Raw genomic sequence first — 18,977 nt, 5'->3', positions numbered from 1 at the left:
CATCAGCTCACTTGTATTTCACTGCAAGAATGTAAGTCCTCAGAAGCCCTCATTGTCCCCCACCTGGCTGCCAGATCTCGCGGATCACCCATGTTTGTACCCATATAGTCTGCCTTGCCTGGGCAGGGGAGATAAACTCCAAGTAATGTGGACTCCTCCACCTGTGATGTAGATGTTGTGATGTAGGGTTGCTGGAGCTGCTTTTGCAGTTACCCTCTATCTCTCCTGCAACATTAATCTGTTTGCTGTAGATCATTCTCATTCACACTGCAAAGTGCTGTAACATCTCCCATTTGTAATAATTCCCTATTTTATGCCCTCGTCCAACAACATCCTCATTTCTTGGCTTTCCTTGGTATCAGTGTTTCTCAAAATAGTTATCTTGAGATAGTTTCCACTTCCTCACCATTCTTTCTTTGCTGGGCACCCTGGTTTTCGCTGAAGTAGCTCGTGTTGAGATCCCCAGCATTTCCATCTTGCCAAGTTTATTCACTTGTTCTCATCTGATTGGAACTTTCAGCAGCCTAGGGCTCCGCCAATATACTTTTGAGTACTTTCTTCAGCTGACTGTCAGTGAAGTCTTGTGTTTTTTTCCTTTTTATCACTGCTCTTCTTCAGTGTTCTCTGCTGATTTCTCCTCCTTTTCCTGCAAAAGGTAAAGTGGCCCAGAGTGTCGGTCTTACCCCTCTTCTTTATCTACACGCCACCCAGGTAATGTCATTACGTTTCATGTTTCCCACTTTTCCATCTGGACTTTGGTGGGCAACTCCCACTTAAACATTTCACCAGTCAAGGGTGGTCATTAGGCACAGCAGTTGGGATGCTGCTTGGCATGCCCACCTCCCATTTTGGAGTACCTGCTTCAAGTCCCAGCTCTTCTTCTGACCCCAGCTTCCTGATAATGCACACCCTGGGAGATAGCAGATGATGGCTCAAGTGCTGTGTCCCAGTTACCCACATGGCAGTACTGGATTGAGTGCTGGATTCCTAGTTTCAACTTGGCCCAGCCCTGGCTGTTACAGCCATTTGGAGAATGAACCTGTAGAAGGAAGAGCTCCTCTTCTTCTTTCCCTTCCCTCTATTCTCTCTGTCTTTCAAACACAGCAAAACAAAATAATTTCCAAAATTATTATAACCTCAAAGCCTTGTGTCCTGGTACTCCCTTCCCTGTGCAACTTCATTTGCTGCTACTTCCTGTCCTTTGATGCTTCAACTCCCACTGCAGTTGGTTTCTTTTCCTTTTTAAAAGATTTATTTATATATCTGAAAGGCAGAGTGATGGAGGGAGGGAGGAAGGGAAGGAGAGAGAGAGAGAGACAGACAAACAGACAGACAGACCAGTCTTCCAACTACTGGTTCACTCCCTAAATGGCCACACTAGGGGCTGGTGCTGTGGCACAGTGGGTTAAAGCACTGGTCTGTAGTGCCGGCATCCCACATGGGTGCCTGTTCAAGTCCTGGCTGCTCCACTTCTGATCCAGTTCCCTACTAATGGACCTAGGAAAGCAGCAGTGGAGGATACCCCAAGTCCTTGGATCCCACACCCACGTGGGAGACCTGGAAGAAGTTCCTGGCTCCTGGCTTCAGATGACCTCAGCTTCTCTCTCTCTCTCTCTCTCTCTCTCTCTCTCCCCCTTTCTCTGTAACTCTTTCAAATAAATAACTCTTTTTAAAAGATGGCCGCAGGAGTCAGGAACTCCACAACACCAACCTCAGCACTTCTTCCCATTCTAAATGCCAAGCTCTTCCTGTCTTTAGGCTTTGGATTTGCCATTCTCATTGCCTAGAGTTTTTCTCTGCTTGGATCTTTGCATGACTTGTACCCTTACTCCAATGTTGAGTGTGTTTTTCTTCAAAGGCCTTCCCCAACTACACCTGCCTGAAACAGTACCCTTACCTGTATTATTTTTCCTTCTTAGTATTTGTCACTACTTTAAGTCCTACTTTATGTCTCCTCTGTGGGAATATGACCTAGGGAGGACATGTAATCTCTGTGTCCTAGGACTTAGATCATTGTTTGGCTTATAGCAAACTCTCAAGTTTTCATTGAGTGAATGGAGTTGTACTATACATTGTTTTATATGTAAATCATGAGATTATTTGTTTGAAAGTCAGAGTTACACAGAGAGAGGAGAGGCAGAGATAGAGAAAGAGAGGTCTTCCATCTGATATTTCACTCCCCAATTGACCACAATGGCCGGAGCTGCGCCAATCTGAAGCCAGGAGCCAGGAGCTTCTTCTGAGACTCCCATGTGGGTGCAGGGGCCCAAGGACTTGGGCCATCCTCTACTGCTTTCCCAGGTCATAACAGAGAGCTGGATCAGAAGAGGAGCAGCCAGGTCTCGAACTGGCCAGCTCATATGGGATGCTGGCACTTCAGGCCAGGGCGTTAACCCGCTGCGCCACAGCGCCGGCCCCTACCTTCAATATTTTTTAATCCAAGGTTTATATAAATGTTTGTTATAATAGAATGGTTAAACATAAAAGTGGTTAGCTAGGGCCTGTTGTATATATACTCCTATAAAGAGATTTCCCATGAGCGATAGACACATGGGTGTCTGCTCTTGTTCAGCTCTTTGGAAGTAAGTTGTGTTTTCTTGGCTCTTCCCATGCAGCTGAAAAATAAGTTCATGAAAAAACTGCCACGTGATGCAGAAGCTTCCAACGTGCTTGTTGGGGAGGTTGACTTCTTGGATACTCCTTTCATTGCCTTTGTCCGGCTACAGCAGGCTGTCATGCTGGGTGCCCTGACTGAGGTGCCTGTGCCCACAAGGTAAGCGACTCTCAGACCTGCTGGGTCTACAGTGTGCTGCTTGTACGGAAATCCCTGCCTCTCAGAATGGAGATTGATAGAATTGAGGATACATCCAGTGCGAGCACATTGGAGATTGAATTGGAAAAAATGACAGTCTGACTTTTATGCCATCAAATTAGTTGGTACTCATGAATGAAATTGATATCTTGGGATTTGATTATTGTTTATAGCCCTAGTCTAGTTTCCTGCTGAACAGTATCTTTCTAGTTTTTACTTATTGGACTCCTTATTTAGTGGAGCATTAAGCCTGTGACTATAAAGTAAATTAAAAATATGTTCTCACAAAAGTCAGAAGAGAAAGAGGGAAAGAAGAAAGGAAGAGAGAGAGGGAGCGAGGGAGGGAGGAAGGAAGGGCGAAGAATGAAGGAAGGGAAGATTGATGTTTTCAGAATTGTACCTATGAACATGAAATCTGTTCTCTTTATTTTAACAAAAATGTTTAAAAAGATAAAAATATTACTTGGCACTTTTACAGTAATAACAATAGCAATTATAATACTTTTTTGGGCAATGTATCAGTTTATTCTCATGGGCTATTCTCTTTATTCCTTACAATAATATTCTAAAGTACAAACTATGTGCCCAGGTTTTATAGATTAGGAAACTGAGTCTGAGCGTTTAAGTTAAGTACATCCATCTATAAACACATTTATGTAAAAATCATTAGGCTGGACACTTCATTTTGTACACTTCACAGTTAATGTGTCATGTTACATAAATTTTTACTTTTCTCACAGTTGTGTGCTCAGTCCACAGCACTGCAGCTTAGAAGTCATCTTCATCTCTCCCTTGGAAGCTAAGCTCAGTAGTTAGGGAACTAAGCTCAGTAGAGTTAGGAAGCTAAGCCCAGTAGAGTTAGGAAGCTTGACTTAAGAAGAGCATTTAGTACTTGTGCTGAAGAAGGGTTCAGAGAGAAACTTGTACTCTTCAGATTGACATCTGAAAATGATTGTATGAAAGGACCTTTCGTTTGGGTATTTTCTGTGGGTCTCGGGGGACGAAGGCAGGTGACTTTTTCTCTTCTATAGGTTTTCCTACATGAGCAGAAGGGCTATGAATCTTACTCATTGTTCTCAGGTCTGAGCATCATTGACCAGCAATGCAAAGAGGCTTAAGGTTTGCTTTGAACCATTTTAGGAGGAATATTAGAAAATGTTCTAGGACCTCTCAATTCATAGCTTATAGGCCACTGCTCCTTGTTATTTGGGTATTTTTAAACTTATTCTTATATTCCTTAGACACTTAAAGTATCGTCTGTAGGCCAGTCATTGGACAAATAGCAGTGGAAAGAGATGATCACGGTTTATTCAGTTAATGGGGTTATCATGATTTGTGTTTTTTGTATCTTAGCTTTTTGCTTGAAAGCATTCCAGCAGAGCCTTGCAGTTCTCTCAGAGCAATCACCTGGCAAAGAGCTGATTCAGATAATGGCTGAAGGCCAGCTCAGTGCCCCTATGGCTTTATTTATGTCTCTTTGGACGAACTGTACCGGAGCTTGAAAGAATAAAGCATGCCAAGTGGTGTTAAAGAAAATTGCTCCTGCCTTCTCATTTTTATTACCATTTTTCTTTACAAGCTACAAATAAAAAAATACTTTCAAAGGCTTTTTATTTAACCATAACATGCATGTATTGAGTAGCAAATCATGTTCATTTTTGTATCCCTCTTATCATCTGCTCCCATCCAGCTCATTCTCTTTTTATTCTGTCTTGGAGGGTTGGACTGGTCTAGAGGTGAAATACAGCATCATTTGCATTAACAAGAGGAGTCAAGGCATTCAAGGGACTGTAATTCAGTAATATCATAAAACTATTTCAGGGCAATAATCTGAGCAATATATCCTCACATGTTAACATTTTTCCAGGAAGTAGTTTATCCATTTGTTACCCTCCCAACCAGTGCAAACTGTAATCACTGAGTAGGGAGTCTCATTAGCATCTTTCGGTGGTGGGTAATGTGGGGCCATTTACAATGGCTGCATCCTGTGAAATCCAATAAAGGAAATCCCACAAGGAATGCTTTAGTCATTGGAGAGGGACTGTGCCTGCATCCCACCAAGGACCATGATGTGCCTGCTGCTCTGTTGTACTGCAGGGAGACCAGGAATGTCTGTTTTTGTGCACATCTTTTGATAGTCATTTTTGCTTTTTAATGTGGAAGGAAGTTGTGTTGTTATTATTACTACCATTATTCTGATAAACATTATTACTGTTTGATACCTTTTAGGGAACATGATTGTATCACCTCCCCTTCATATGTAGAGTCCCCACATTTCTATCCACACTGTTACTTGGTGGATGTCTTAGCCTCCACGTGTGGCTGGAGGACTGTCAGCTGGGGAGACATCTGTATACTTAGGGGCCCTTCTTGCCATTCATGTGAAAGCAAACAAACAGTTGTTTGAATTTTGATGATGTGGTAAGATATATACATATATATATATATATTTGAATATTATATTATCAGTTGAGGGATGGAGGCAATGGAAATATTGACTGTGCATGCTGGAAATAGAACTGTGGACTTCTGACTCAGGTCAGATTTTCAGAAGAGCTCAAGGAAAGGAGAAAACTTGAGAGGAGTATCTTAGAGTTCTCCCATGAGGACTAATAAAGGCTGTAGAAGCGTCTGTCCTTTTCTGATCTTGATTTGCCCATCTTAGGCAAATGATTGATTATTCTGTAAGCTGTAGCCCTCTACAGTGCTGGAAAGTTTATCTTTCTGGTGTCACTGTAAGTTAATACATTTCTTACATTATCCATATTGACTTGCCTAGAAGAAGCCACTTGTACTTACTTGTTAAAACTATCTTAAAAAGCTGTTAAAAGGATTGTGATGGGGATCCTACTAATTCAGTTCTGTCTGTCCACAAAGCTGATTGCTAGCTGCTCTTCATGGCATGTAATGTGGTTAGTTATGGTAATCTGTGGTCCTTGTGAGTCTATTGTGAAAGCTACAGTTTAACCACATTTTCCAAAGCTGCCAAATATGAATAATGGGCTATTTGATTCACTGTTTTGAGAAGGGACTAAAGGATTGGTCCAGGCTGAGTTTGTTCTAGAAATAGCTGTGATGTATCAGGAAGGAGGGGGTGCACATCCTTTCTAAGAAGATTGAGTGGTTTCGGAAGGCTGGCTCCTTCTGTGATATTAGGCTCTGTTTCTACCTGTAATTATTTTGTGAATGTGAGTACAGGCCGTTGGTTCTGGACACAGATCCTCTGGCACTTCCCTTCGTGGAGAATGCTCGAGGCATCCTCCTCGGGCAAAGTGAGTTACACGGAAAAGCTCACCGAAGTAGCCAATGAGCTCCTGCAGACAAGAGACAAGTAGCACTGTCAAAAACACGACCTCTAGCTTATTCTAGTTATGAACTCATAGAAAGAACTCAGTAACAGAAATTCACTTTTTTTTTTTTCCTGAGCTTTCAACATGGGCCAGGCCCTCCCAGCCACACAAATGTGATGTTTACTCTAATTCGTTAATAAAGCAAAACACTTCTGGTTAAAAATAACATCTGTCCATTGACATGATCCAGCTTTTCATGATCATGAAAAGAGTATTCCGTATATTATAAAGACTGAGTTTGGCAGAATACACTTCAATCTTGAAAGTTGCAACTTTTTTTTTTTCTTTCCGTTTTGAGGGTTAAAGAGGGAGAGGATGTATTTCAGGCAGAGTGAGCTTCAACATATGGGGTTGTTCTGTTAGTTTGCTCAGCTTTCTCATCCCTGTTTCAAAAGTGCAGTCCAGGTTAGACATTTCTTAGGACCTACATTCCTGCAGATCAAATTGTTGACTTGAAGCGATGCTTCCCACTGTTTGTGGGTACTCAGATCCCTCTGTGTATCATTTTAAGGACATGGATTTACTGAACTCTGACTGGGATGATGTGAAAACTTTAACTACTGTGTGACCATATTGTTTCTGTTCAGCACTTGGTGATATTCCATTTATGGAAAATATCGTTTTTAAAAACATGAAAAATTACATTTACTAGGAAAGAGGAATACTATCTCCATATTTAGGCTGTGGTATTGTTTTCATAACCTGGGTTTATTGCTGTAGTGTGCATGTTAGACACCTTTGATCTATTGCTTCGATTCTTCCTTTGGTACTATCAAGCAAACAGCAAAGAATAACCCTTTTACAGAAAATGTATCCCTCATTGCACAGTATTTACCTTGTAGGCTCTATTACTCTCTCTCTGCTTCAGTCACCCATGATCTGCCAAAGTTTTCATTGAAGGACTGTTGGTGACAGAGTGTTTTTCTCAGCTTCAAGCAGAATTTTGGCCCTTTTGCTGTTATAGCCAATCTGATGATGAAGTTAGATGTCAGTTGACAAATACATTTCCGTAATGTGTATTTGTAAGCTAGAATCATGATGGAAGTTCTTCGGGGGAGGCAGGAAGAGGTTCTCAGTGATTCTGGAAAGGTTTTAGATAATGTACATTACTAAAAAGTTAATATTTAGAGACGTTGAAATAATAACAAATGGCAGGCCAAAGAAATCCATTATTTAAAAAACACACTAAGTGAAAGGAAGCAGGCATTAAATAGTTTCTGTGGTGGCATGGCCTCTGCCCCTTTTTGCTTTAAAAGTGTGCCCTTACTGTCTTGCTGGATGACTGGCCTTTTTAGATGGACAAATGGAATTAGGAAATGAGACCAATGTGTTTCTTAACAGGATTTGTGTTTTGCCTGATGCTTAACTATTTTTGCATGGGATACACTTAAATCAGTGATCAGTCTCTGGAAAAGCAAACTTTATTGGCACACAAGAGCACTTTATAATACTGTAGATAGTGGTATACAGTTAGATGTGAGGTGGTCAGCTTCAAAGGAGGGAATGTTGTGGTCCCAGTTGAACTTCAGTGTTGGAGAAACTGAAGTCCAGTTCTGATAATGATTTCCTTCATAGTTGAGCAGACCTTTGTGCCTGTTGATTGCTTCTGCTATTTCCTCTACTGTGATAACTTTTGAAAGAGAATGTGCAGCTCCACTCCAGCGCTGCTTTCTAAGCAAATAAGTAGTGGCTGGTTTTATGGTTACTCTGGTATAAAATCCGAGTATCCAAACTTTTATGTACTTCTTAAGTTCTTGATTTTCCCCCCTTAGCCCCTTCGGATTCAGTTATAAAACTCAATCTTGCATTCAAGGGCATTTGGGAACAGACCCTAACATTTCATAAAACCCTTGCTGTCAGTCCTTTTTTTTGTTTAAAGTGAAGTATATAAGTAAATAAGTGAGCAATAAAATTTTGCTAAGTGAAGTGATAACCATTCCTGGTGCCATAAAATCTAGCCTCATTAAGTTATCCACAAGCTTCTTTGGTAGAGTGACTCATGGAAGTTGCACAGTTTTTCTCTGTTGAATCAGTTAGGCAGATAATATTAGGCAGAAATGTGTGCTGAAAAGAAAGGAGGGAAAAGGCTTATCAGTCTGCTTTGTTTCATTGACTAAGCACATCCCTTGGGCTCATCCACTAACATCCTTCAGCCTCAATTTCCTTTCCATTAAGTGGAAATAGTAGACCTGTTCTTATTGCAAATGGTTGTATGGAAATTTGAATGAAGTGGCCAAGGTGAAATGCTTTGCAGGCTTTAAAAAAAAAACCTGTGCATATTTGTGCATGTTAGGGAAGACGTAATCAATATCAAGGGAGGAGACTTCTCCAGTGTTACTTTTTATGTATTTTTTCTTATTACTTACCTGTCAGGTTCCTTATTCCCCAGTGTTTGCCCATGTGGTCAGTATGATGAGAGGTAACCCTAAGTGAGGGTAAGTTACTGCAGGTTTCAGGATGGTTGCTAATGAGCCATGCTTTGTGCTCTAGTAAGAAAACGAGTATGGAAAAGGAAATGAAGAAACCCATCAAAGAATTTCAGTGATCGTTGAATGATGCTTTATTTCTAATTTCTCTGTCCTTAGTTTGGCTGTTAGCATGTGGCTTACTTGTAGAGGGTTTGGTTTTGGCTGACTCCCAATCACTTCTGAATAGGAACATCTCCTAAAAGTGTTGGGAAGATCATTTGTCACTGCTAGAAGTAGGTAAGGAAAGTAAGAGAAATCTAAAGATGGGCTAAGTCTTTCTAGTTATTGTGCTTATTGGATTTGCCTTCGAGATTCTGAAAGTCAGTAGAAATGGAGAGAAAAGAAAGTTTGAAACAGAAAGACCCAATGATTTATCAAGTGTATAAAGTGAACCTTTCCTGCTTGGTGAAGGAGTGTCTCGTTTGCTGTCAGAAACACTGATAATATGATTTGTATTCTGCAATAGAGAAAAAGAGCATCCTGCCTCTTACCAGAAATATTACTTATTTCAAAGGTAATGTTTTAAAGATTAATTCAGCTCTTAGCTTTTTATGAATGAACATGCATGTCTCTCAGTTTTGTATATATCGAGTGTGACAAATTGTGTGTTATAGCTTTTCTTCTTTTCTTTTCCACTAGGTTCTTATTCATCCTCTTAGGTCCGAAGGGGAAAGCCAAGTCCTACCATGAGATTGGCAGAGCCATTGCTACCTTGATGTCTGACGAGGTAGGAAATCAGGAAGGGGGGTTCTGTGACTGTCCTACTTGTGTTGGTTTCATACTGTGAGTTGGCTGTCACCCTTTATTGCATTGGCATAATATGATTAGCAGGTTTCTCCATAATGTGCTGGTACCTTCCATGTGGTACAGTTTTAAAAGTAAGGCCTGCATTTTATTTTTTCTGGGGTTGTAAACTCTGTGTTGGAATAAAACACATTATCCTTTCTTTTTTAATTTTTAATTCTTTTAAAATGTTTAAAAAATTAATTGACATGGTATTATACATACTTATGGGTACAGTGTGATATGTCAATATTTACATATACTGTATAATACTTGAAAGCAAACACAGGTTTGACAGCAATTAATTTTATATATATGTACATATATATAAATAATTATATATTTCAGAATAGCCTATAACAAGGGTTTTGACATTTCCCAATATGTAGAACTGGTCAGTGTATGAGATGATAGCCCAGTTTTCCTTGATGTGATCATTACATATTCATCATTATTATAATTGATGTATGTTAATTATTCTTTAGAAAGTTCAACATTTTTGTACTAACTTCAACTTTATTTCTGAAAATGTGTAAAACATTAACTCTGGGAATTCAAATGTCTATAAACTATACCATTTCAGAAACAGTGAGTTCTGTAAAATGTATAAAATACAGATAATGCATTTTTCTTAGATATCAGAAATATGTGTTTTTAAAGTTTTTTTTTTTTTTAATTTATTTGAAAGGCAGAGAGATGGTAAGAAAGAGAGAGATTTTTTTCATTCTCTGATTTACTCCCCAAATGTCCACAATAGCCAGGGCTGTGCCAAGCTAAAGCCAGGATCCTGGAACCCGTTCAAATCTCTCATGCAGGTGATAGGGACCCCAGTAGTTGAGACATAACCTTTGTCTCCCAGAATGCAATAGGAGGAAGCTGGACTCAGAAGCAGAGCTGGGACTCAATCCCAGGCACTCTGATGCAGAAAGTGGATCCCAAAGTGGTATCTCAGTCACTGTGCTGAGGGCTCACCCTGCTTTCCTTGTTTTGTGGGAAGGAATGGTGCACAGCTGAAATGCATTAGCAACCATTACCACAAAGTACTTCACATTTGGAGTTATGGCCTCACTTACTGTCCTAACAGCTAGATGTGTTTTAGATAGATGGAACTCTGAACCAGTCTCAGAGTATGAGAAACACTGTTAGGACACGGCATCCCTACGTTCTGCGTCTGTGTCTTTCCAGTTTATCGTTTTCCCAAATGTTTTGCTTTTGCTTCATTGCCTGACTTTCCAGTTTTGCACGTGTTAAGCGGAGAATGGGGACACTTGTCTCCTTCTATGTGGCAATTACTCAGGTGGTTCCTTTATTCTGGGACTGAGAGCAATGATGCAAAGCTCTGCTGGTGTTTTCCCCCCTTGAGAGAACATTTATTTCTCTCATCACAGTTGGTTCTTTTTTATGGTAATATGCTATTAATACAAAAAGAACAGATTCAATGTAGTTCATAGGTACAATTTTAAGAAAATAATACTCCATCTCTCTCTCTTAGTTTTTAAGGTAGCATTTTAAATTTACACTATAGTTGAAAAGACTTCTTTCTTAATTTTAAAAGATACTTTTTTTTTTTTGACAGGCAGAGTTAGACTGTGAGAGAGAGAGGCAGAGAGAAAGGTCTTCCTTTTTCCGTTGGTTCACCCCCCAAATGGCCGCTACGGCCGGTGCGCTGCGCCGATCCGAAGCCCGGAGCCAGGTGCTTCCTCCTGGTCTCCCATGCAGGTGCAAGGCCCAAGCACTTGGGCCATCCTCCACTGCCTTCCTGGGCCACAGCAGAGAGCAACACAGCAGAAAGGAGCAACCGGGACAGAATCCGGTGTCCCGACAGGGACTAGAACCCGGGGTGCTGGTGCCGCAGGCAGAGGATTAGCCAAGTGAGCCGCAGCGCCGGCTTGATACCTCCTTTTAAGATATATTAATTAGAAAGGCTTAAGACCGCAGTGATAATGTGGCTTAAACAATGTGGGGTTCATTTTTTTCTCATAGAATAGGAAACTTGGAAGTAGGCGTTTGCTGGGGTTGACTTAACTGCTTAGTGATAAATCAAGAGCAAAGGCTCTTGCTTCATGGTCTTGCCATGACATTTTTTTTTTCTGCCGTGACACATTTTTCTGTCAATACTGTACAACAACTTTGCCTAAAGTCAGCTCCAGTTATCTCATCTGTGTTTAAGGTAGGAAGAAGGGGTGGATAACGTCAGCTGTAGCGGTCTTTTTTAACAGGTGTTTGAAAGCTGTCTCAGACAGCCTTTTTCTTATACTGAATTGGTTAGCACTGTCCATCTTTATCTTCAGGCCTGGCTGGGAAAATGAATTTCTGACTTTGCAGCCTCTCTATTGGGAGGTAGCAAGAGGCAGTAAGGTGAAGGATGCTTGTGTCTGCCGCAGGGGTTGTGTGGCACTTTGTATCACCTTTCCTTCAAGATCTCAACCCCTAGACCATGAAATGCTATTTGATGGGTAGCTTTTAAAAATTATTTTCCTGGAGAGAGATAGAGTAGCAGTCTTTACAGATAGTAAAGAGTGTTGAACAGTGGCTATATTCTTTAAGATTTATTTATTTGAAAGTTAGAGTTACACACAGAGAGGCAGAGATAGAGAGGTTTTCCATCTGCTTGTTCACTCCCCAATTGACCGCAACAGCTGGAGCTGCGCTGATCCGAAGCCAGGAGCCAGGAGACTCTTCTGGGTCTCCCATGTGGGTGCAGGGGCCCAAGGACTTGGACCATCTTCTACTGCTTTCCCAGGCCACAGCAGAGAGCTGGATCAGAAGAGGAGCAGCCAGGTCTCAAACTGGTGCCCATATGGGATGCCAGCACTACGGACAGCAGCTTTACCCACTATGCCACAGCATTGTTCCCCATATTCTTTTAAAACTTATTTTATTTATTTGAAAGGCAGGAGTACATAGAGAGAGATTGGGAGAGACAAAGAGAGAGATCTTCCATCTTCTGGTTCACTCCCCAAATGGCTGCAATGACTGGGCCTGGGCCAGGCCAAAGCCAGGAGCCAGGAACTTCTTCCAGGTCTCCCATGTGGATGCAGGGGCCCAAGCACTTGGGCCATCCTCTGCTGCTTTCCCAGGTGCATTAGCAGGGAGCTGAATCGAAAGTGGAGCAGCCAGGACTTGAACTGGTAACTATATGGGCTGCTGGTGTTGCAGATGGTGGCTTAACCCACTTTACCACGAAGCCAGTGCCAGTGACCATCTTTCCTTCTGTGAATGAAAGAACTTGCCTTAGGAAGTATGAAAGACTTGGGTTATGTGTAAAAAACTTTTACAACATCAGCTTGGTTAGAAGAATGAAATGACTGACAAAAAGGATTGTGTCCTGGAAGCCCCTTCTTTGGATGTCCTATAAAGAAAGACATGAAACTTTTGCTTCCTTGGATGGCTTAGTCATTTCCTACCTAAAAAATAGGTAGGTGAGCACTTATTTAAATCCCCTTGCTCTATGTGCTGCCAGGTTCAGATTTTTCTTTTTTTAGTAGCTTACATTATTTGTATGTTAAGAGAACTGCAATGTTTGGGTCTTAACCTGATGTTAACACTCAGCTTGAACTTTTCCTTCTTGAATGATCAGTGATTGTTTGTCCCAGTTTTTACTTCAAAGAATGACTCTTCAATGTATTTCTCCAAACCGTTTTCATGTGGCTTCCATGGCAACTGTATCTGTAGGAGCCCATGCCCACAGGAGTAGAAGGGCGAAGTTGTCTTACGGAGTTGACAGGGTAGGGGGGATGGTGGTCACCAAAAAGAACACAGACGTTTCCTCATCCCTCTACCTGTATTTTGTGAGATCATAATCTGAATAATAGGAAATGTGAGAGCATGGTTATAGCAGTACCGCAGTGTGTTGTTCAGGCTCGGCTTGGTGTGAGGCTTACGGAAAATTCTCTTGGCAGATCAGCACGTCTTTTCCCCCTCTTCAGGTGTTCCATGACATTGCTTATAAAGCTAAAGACAGGCATGACTTGATTGCTGGCATTGATGAGTTCCTGGATGAAGTCATTGTCCTTCCACCTGGGGAGTGGGACCCGGCCATCAGGATAGAACCTCCGAAAAGTCTTCCATCCTCTGACAAAAGGTAAACTATTAGGTGGTTGGGAATTTTCAGTTGCTGGGATACCCTGGGAAAGGAGCTTGGGTTTGGAAAAGAAAGCAGGGCCAGGCTACTCTTTTTTTTTGAGAGGCAGAGTGGATAGTGAGAGAGAGACAGAGAGAAAGGTCTTCCTTTTTGCCATTGGTTCACCCTCCAATGGCTGCTGCGGCCGGCACATCTCACTGATCTGAAGCCAGGAGCCAGGTGCTTCTCCCTGGTCTCCCATGCGGGTGCAGGGCCCAAGCACTTGGGCCATCCTCCACTGCCTTCCCGGGCCATAGCAGAGAGCTGGCCTGGAAGAGGGGCAACTGGGATAGAATCCGGCACCCCAACCGGGACTAGAACCCGAAGGCTACTCTCTTCATATTGTCAGATTCCTATTGAACGGAATCTAGTACATGAGACAAGTCACCTATGTGCTTTGGTTTCACCTTTCCTTGGCACTGTAAAAGCTATATGTGGTGTTGTTCTTCAGTGATTACAGGCTAGAGCTCAATTACGATATGGGAATGTGTCACAGAGATCCTGTGGGAGCGCCCTGTCATGCAGAATGGCCAGTTTACTCAAATCTGTAGACTTTAGAGGTTAAGGAATTGGGTGAGATAGTTGAGGCAAAAGCACTTGCTGAAAATCTGTTATTTCCCAGGTGAAACAGTTTCCCTGTTATACGATTAACAATTCATTCAGTGTTTCTATTTAGCCAGTCGTTTGTCTTGGTTCTGAAGCTAACACTTTAAGAATTGTCTGTTAGGACAGCAGAAAGAGATCAGCTTTCTCCCAAAGGGTTCCCCTTCCTTCTCTCCATTAGCCAGTGCATGGCACAGCCGAGAAGCAAATGAGTCACGTGAACTAATACCGTGTTGGACTCTGTTGTCTTGCTTAGAAAGAATATGTACTCAGGTGGCGAGAACGTTCAGATGAATGGGGACACGCCCCACGACGGAGGACACGGAGGAGGAGGACACGCCGATTGTGAGGAGCTGCAGCGAACTGGACGGTAACTGGAGGGTCCTTGGCCATTCCTGATGAGGCTCTCCCCAGAGCTAAATCTCCCTCCATCTTTCTGTCAGCCTGGTTTGTTCATTTGTGTAGCTGAGTACTATATGCAGCACACCTGTTAGTCCCAGGTGCTGGGGATACTGCAGCAAATTCCACAGAAGGCCCCGCCCCTGTGGGTCTTACTCTCTGGAGATGGGAGGCAGCCAGGAAGCCAATGTGCAAACATGGAGATGGTCCCCAACCAGGGACTTCTGCAAGGGCAGAGTGGCATTAACGTTCTAGAAAGGTGGCCAGAGAAGGCCCTGCAGACAGAATAGCAGCATTTGCAGGAAGCATGGAAGAAGCCTGAAGTGTGGGGTGGGACAGGGGACAGTGACATGGGCAGCTTGATGTGTGGCATGCCTGGCTCTGAGGCCAGGGTGAGTGGACCGAGTGTGTGGCAGGAAGACTGAGTGACGTGTGGTCCTCTCCCTCTTGCCTTTCAGGAGTCCATCTCTTTCCGTTCTTTTACCTCAAAGTAAGTTACTGGTTCCAGAGACCACTACATCATGGTGTTCTGTCTCCTTAGCCTGCACTTGAGAAATCAGGGTCCCAGATTCTTCAGCCTTTTTTTTTTTTTTAAAAGAGTAATTTATTTATTTGAAAGAGTTACAGGGAGAGAGGAGAGACAGAGAAAGAGATCTGCCATCTGCGGGTTCATTCTCCAGATGGCCACAATGGCCAGGATCCAGGAGCCCCCGCCAGGTCTCCTGCATGGGTAGCAGGGGCCCAAGCACTTGGGCTATCTGCTGCTGCTTCTCCCAGCCCATTAACAGGGAGTTGGATCAGAAGAGGAGCAGCCAGGACACGAACTGGACCCCATATGGGATGCTCGTGGTGCAGGCAGCAGCTTTACCCACTAAGCCATAACGCTGGTCCCCTAGCCTTTTGTGCTTCCTTTTTGAATATTAAGTTCTCTTTTTTACTTTGACTTAAGTAAAATGTTATGGGGGATTTTTATTTTAGGATGATATGGATTTTAAAAACATACTACAGGATTTTTGCACACAAAGAAGATGTCATTTTAATATGCAGTTGAATCTGAATCGAATGAAGTTACTACTCCCTTCTTATAACACACTTGGGTTTCTCTCCTAACTAAGAGCAAAGGATTTGCCTCTGCTTTATTCTTAAAGGATAGGGAGCATAAAACCTTTCCTCCCCCTTTTCTCACTGAACAGTAGGACACATTCTGAAATCTGTTTTGTTAGGCAGTTCCATCGTTGTGTGGTCATCATGGAATGGGTGCCCTTATGCAAACCTGGATGGAGTGAGTCATTCGTTCCATGCAGCTTCTTGATGTAGTCGGGAGACATGAGATGTACGAGGCTGTTTTCAGTAAAATTTTCCTCCTAAATAGAAAGGTCACATTGAAAATGAGTGAATGAAGTATGATACAGTGAATCCATATGCCAGTACCATAAGTACTTATTAGCATTGTCAAGTGTGACCTACTGTACACATTTTGATTACTATGCATTTTTATATAGTTGGTAGCCACCAGCATCATCACAGACTCATGAGTAATGTGTTACTCTGTGCACTGCAGCAACTGTGATGTCACTGGGTAATAGGAATTTTTCAGCTCCGTTATGGTCCTGTGGACCACAGTCATGTGCATGGTCCACCATTGACCAAAAACATTAAACACTGTATCCTCTACCAACTATTTCCATTGGGAATATAGTTTCCTTTTCTACATGTATCAGTTCTAGGACTTTAAAAATTTAATCAGGCTGTAATTTCATTCTTCCACATTTCATCTTTCCAAAATGTATCAAGTTTCCACAGCATTCTCAGTGCCATGCACAACTCTGTGCATACCCAGAAAACTGAAGCCAGGCAGTAGTCCAACAGGTGCCCAGATAGAGGCATCTGATGAAGTGGGCTGACCTGGAGTGGAGATATTCATGATGAGTGAAACCAAGACTGCAGAGAGATGCTGAGCATTGGAAGTAGGGTATTGAAGGCAGAAGTACAGCGTGGGGAAGGCTAAGATGGGACGTTTGGTTGGGAGGGTGGAGAGATCAGTGTGTGACTCAGACATCTGCTAATTCTTATCTTGAGGCTCTGCTTGTCCCTTCTACCACACATGATTACCTTCCTTAACTCCTTCTGATCCTCATCCCAAAGACAAGTTCTCGAGGTCTGTTCCAGCTGCCCTGTCTAAAATTCCACCTTCTCCATGACCTTTTTCCTGATTGAATGTTAGTGTGGTGTGCAATTCCTGTACTGATCTCATTTCTTGTTTGCTGCTGGCCTCTCAAAAGGAAACCCCACAAGGACAGGGCTTGTTCACTTTGTGTCCCCAGCAGCCTTGCAGGTGCTCTGTACACTTTTATGGGAATGAATGAGGGTGGAAAGGACACAATGGATGGTGAGATTTTAAAGGGCCTTATGCATGTCGTTGGCTCACACAATTGGATTTTATTTTAAGCAAAGAAAATCTTTATCTACATAGTTCATTCTCATCTGAAGACAAAATGCCTGATCTTTAGGAGATGTGACAGCTAATTTGGTAGCAGAGAGAGAGAAAGGAAGAAAAAAACTTTATTGCTCTGCGCTTCTCTGATTTCATCCCATGTGGTCAGCACTATGTTGCCATTGGCTCAAGCATGTTAAATTCAAATTCTTGGTGGTTTAGTGAGTTACCTCTTGTTAATTTGGTGGTAATTTATGTTATATTTCATCACATGTTTGCTCTTTCCCTGCCCAGGTTCTGTGGTGGACTCATTAAGGATCTAAAGAGGAAGGCGCCATTTTTTGCCAGTGATTTTTATGATGCTTTAAACATTCAGTCCCTTTCAGCAATTCTCTTCATTTATCTGGCAACTGTAACGAACGCTATCACTTTTGGAGGCTTGCTCGGGGATGCCACTGACAACATGCAGGTGGGTATGGTTTTGGGGAGGACACAAATAGCCCAGATTGTCCTCCTCACCCCTACAGCTCAGTTGGAAGCAGATGGCCTCTCAGTTACTCAGCGTGATTTTCTTTCTTTTGCTGGATGCTGCATTTTGCTTGCTTCTGGCCTGCTGCTGTATTCCAGCATTTTAGTAATTACAAAAATAGCTCGATGAAATCTGGCTTGAGTCACAAGTGGGGAAAAGAAGGGAAGGAAATGAGGATCTACAATTCTATTTGGGCAAAAGCATATCAGCTGCTTTAATTTTGTGCAGTGCACAAGGTTTAGATCTTCCACTGCCTGGGATGTACAGGCTGTGTTCTGTGAAACTTGATGACCACACTCTTTTCATCAGTGTGTGCTTAGTTTAATCTTACACATGAGCAAATATGAGAGTGCTTCAAAAAGTTCATGGAAAATAGAATTATAAAGATAAGTATTTTGGTGCAAAATATTTTGAAATCTGCATATTTTTAATAATATACATTTTCCACAATTTTTTAAAAAGGTGTATTTATTTGAAAGGCAGAGTTATACACACACACACAGAGAAGAGAGAGAGAGAGAGGGAAAGAGAAAGATCTTCCATCCTCTAGTTCATTCCCCAAATGGCCTCATTGTCAAGGCTGGACCAGGCTGAGGTCAGGAGACAGGAACCTCATCCTGGTCTCCTACATAGGTGGCAGGGACCACAATAAATGGGCCATCTTCTGTCTTCCCAGGCACATTAGCAGGAAGCTGGATTGGAAGCAGAGTGGGCAGGATTTGAACAGGTACTCAGATATGGGATGCTAGTGTCACAAATGGTGGCTTGACCTGTTGTGCCACAATGCTGGCCCTCATAGACTTTTTGAAGACCCACTTTTATGCAAGAATTTCAAAATATTTTTCATTCAAATGACCTTTTTTTTTAAAAGATTTATTTATTTATTTTGAAAGAGAGGGAAAGACAGAAAGAAAGAGAGTGGTCTTCCATCTCCCCAGATGGCCACAATGGCCAGAGATGGGCCAGGCTAAAACCAGGAGCCAGGAGCTCCATCCAGATCTCCTATGTGGGTGGTAGAGGCCCAAACAATTGGGCCATCTTCCTCTGCTTTTCTCAGGCCATCAGCAAGGACCTGGATTAAAAGTAGAGCAGCTGGGATAGAAACTGGCACCCATTGCGGTGGCCCAAATTGCAGGCAGTGGCTTTACCCACTGTGCCACGATACTGGCCACTAAACTTACTTTTTGACTGCATTTTCCATGAACTTTTTGAAGTGTTCTCATAAAGTCATCTAACAACTGAGTGATTTGCTCAGTGTTGGATTTGCATATCTATTGATGGAATTCACTTTCATGGATGCCAGCCAAGAGTTCTCTTTCCTATACCTGGACTTGTCTCATTAAGCTGCAGGGAAGTCTGGCTTAACTTATTTTGTATGATAAATTGTGACCAATTTTTAAATTACTTTGCAGATGGTGTTTGCTTTACTTTGGCATTAATAATAGCTAAGTTTTTAGTGGTGGGAAAGATATTTTA

At 42.3% G+C, this 18,977-nt stretch overlaps 1 protein-coding gene across 2 annotated transcripts in view; it reads left to right on the top strand.

Moving 5' to 3' along the window:
* SLC4A4 (solute carrier family 4 member 4) overlaps positions 1 to 18,977 on the top strand; it is a 380,068-nt gene that overhangs the window by 251,844 nt on the left and 109,247 nt on the right. For both annotated transcript variants that reach the window (XM_062198724.1, XM_062198725.1), the window contains 5 exons: positions 2,616 to 2,773; positions 9,270 to 9,357; positions 13,343 to 13,497; positions 14,396 to 14,509; positions 17,267 to 17,441. In XM_062198724.1, coding sequence (XP_062054708.1) covers positions 2,616 to 2,773; positions 9,270 to 9,357; positions 13,343 to 13,497; positions 14,396 to 14,509; positions 17,267 to 17,441 — 690 coding nt within the window. The remainder of the gene's footprint in view (positions 1 to 2,615; positions 2,774 to 9,269; positions 9,358 to 13,342; positions 13,498 to 14,395; positions 14,510 to 17,266; positions 17,442 to 18,977) is intronic.

The sequence above is a fragment of the Lepus europaeus genome, chromosome 8 (genome assembly GCF_033115175.1).
Source record: "Lepus europaeus isolate LE1 chromosome 8, mLepTim1.pri, whole genome shotgun sequence".
NCBI classification, from domain to species: domain Eukaryota; kingdom Metazoa; phylum Chordata; class Mammalia; order Lagomorpha; family Leporidae; genus Lepus; species Lepus europaeus.
This window is presented reverse-complemented; position numbering and strand designations above follow the sequence as displayed.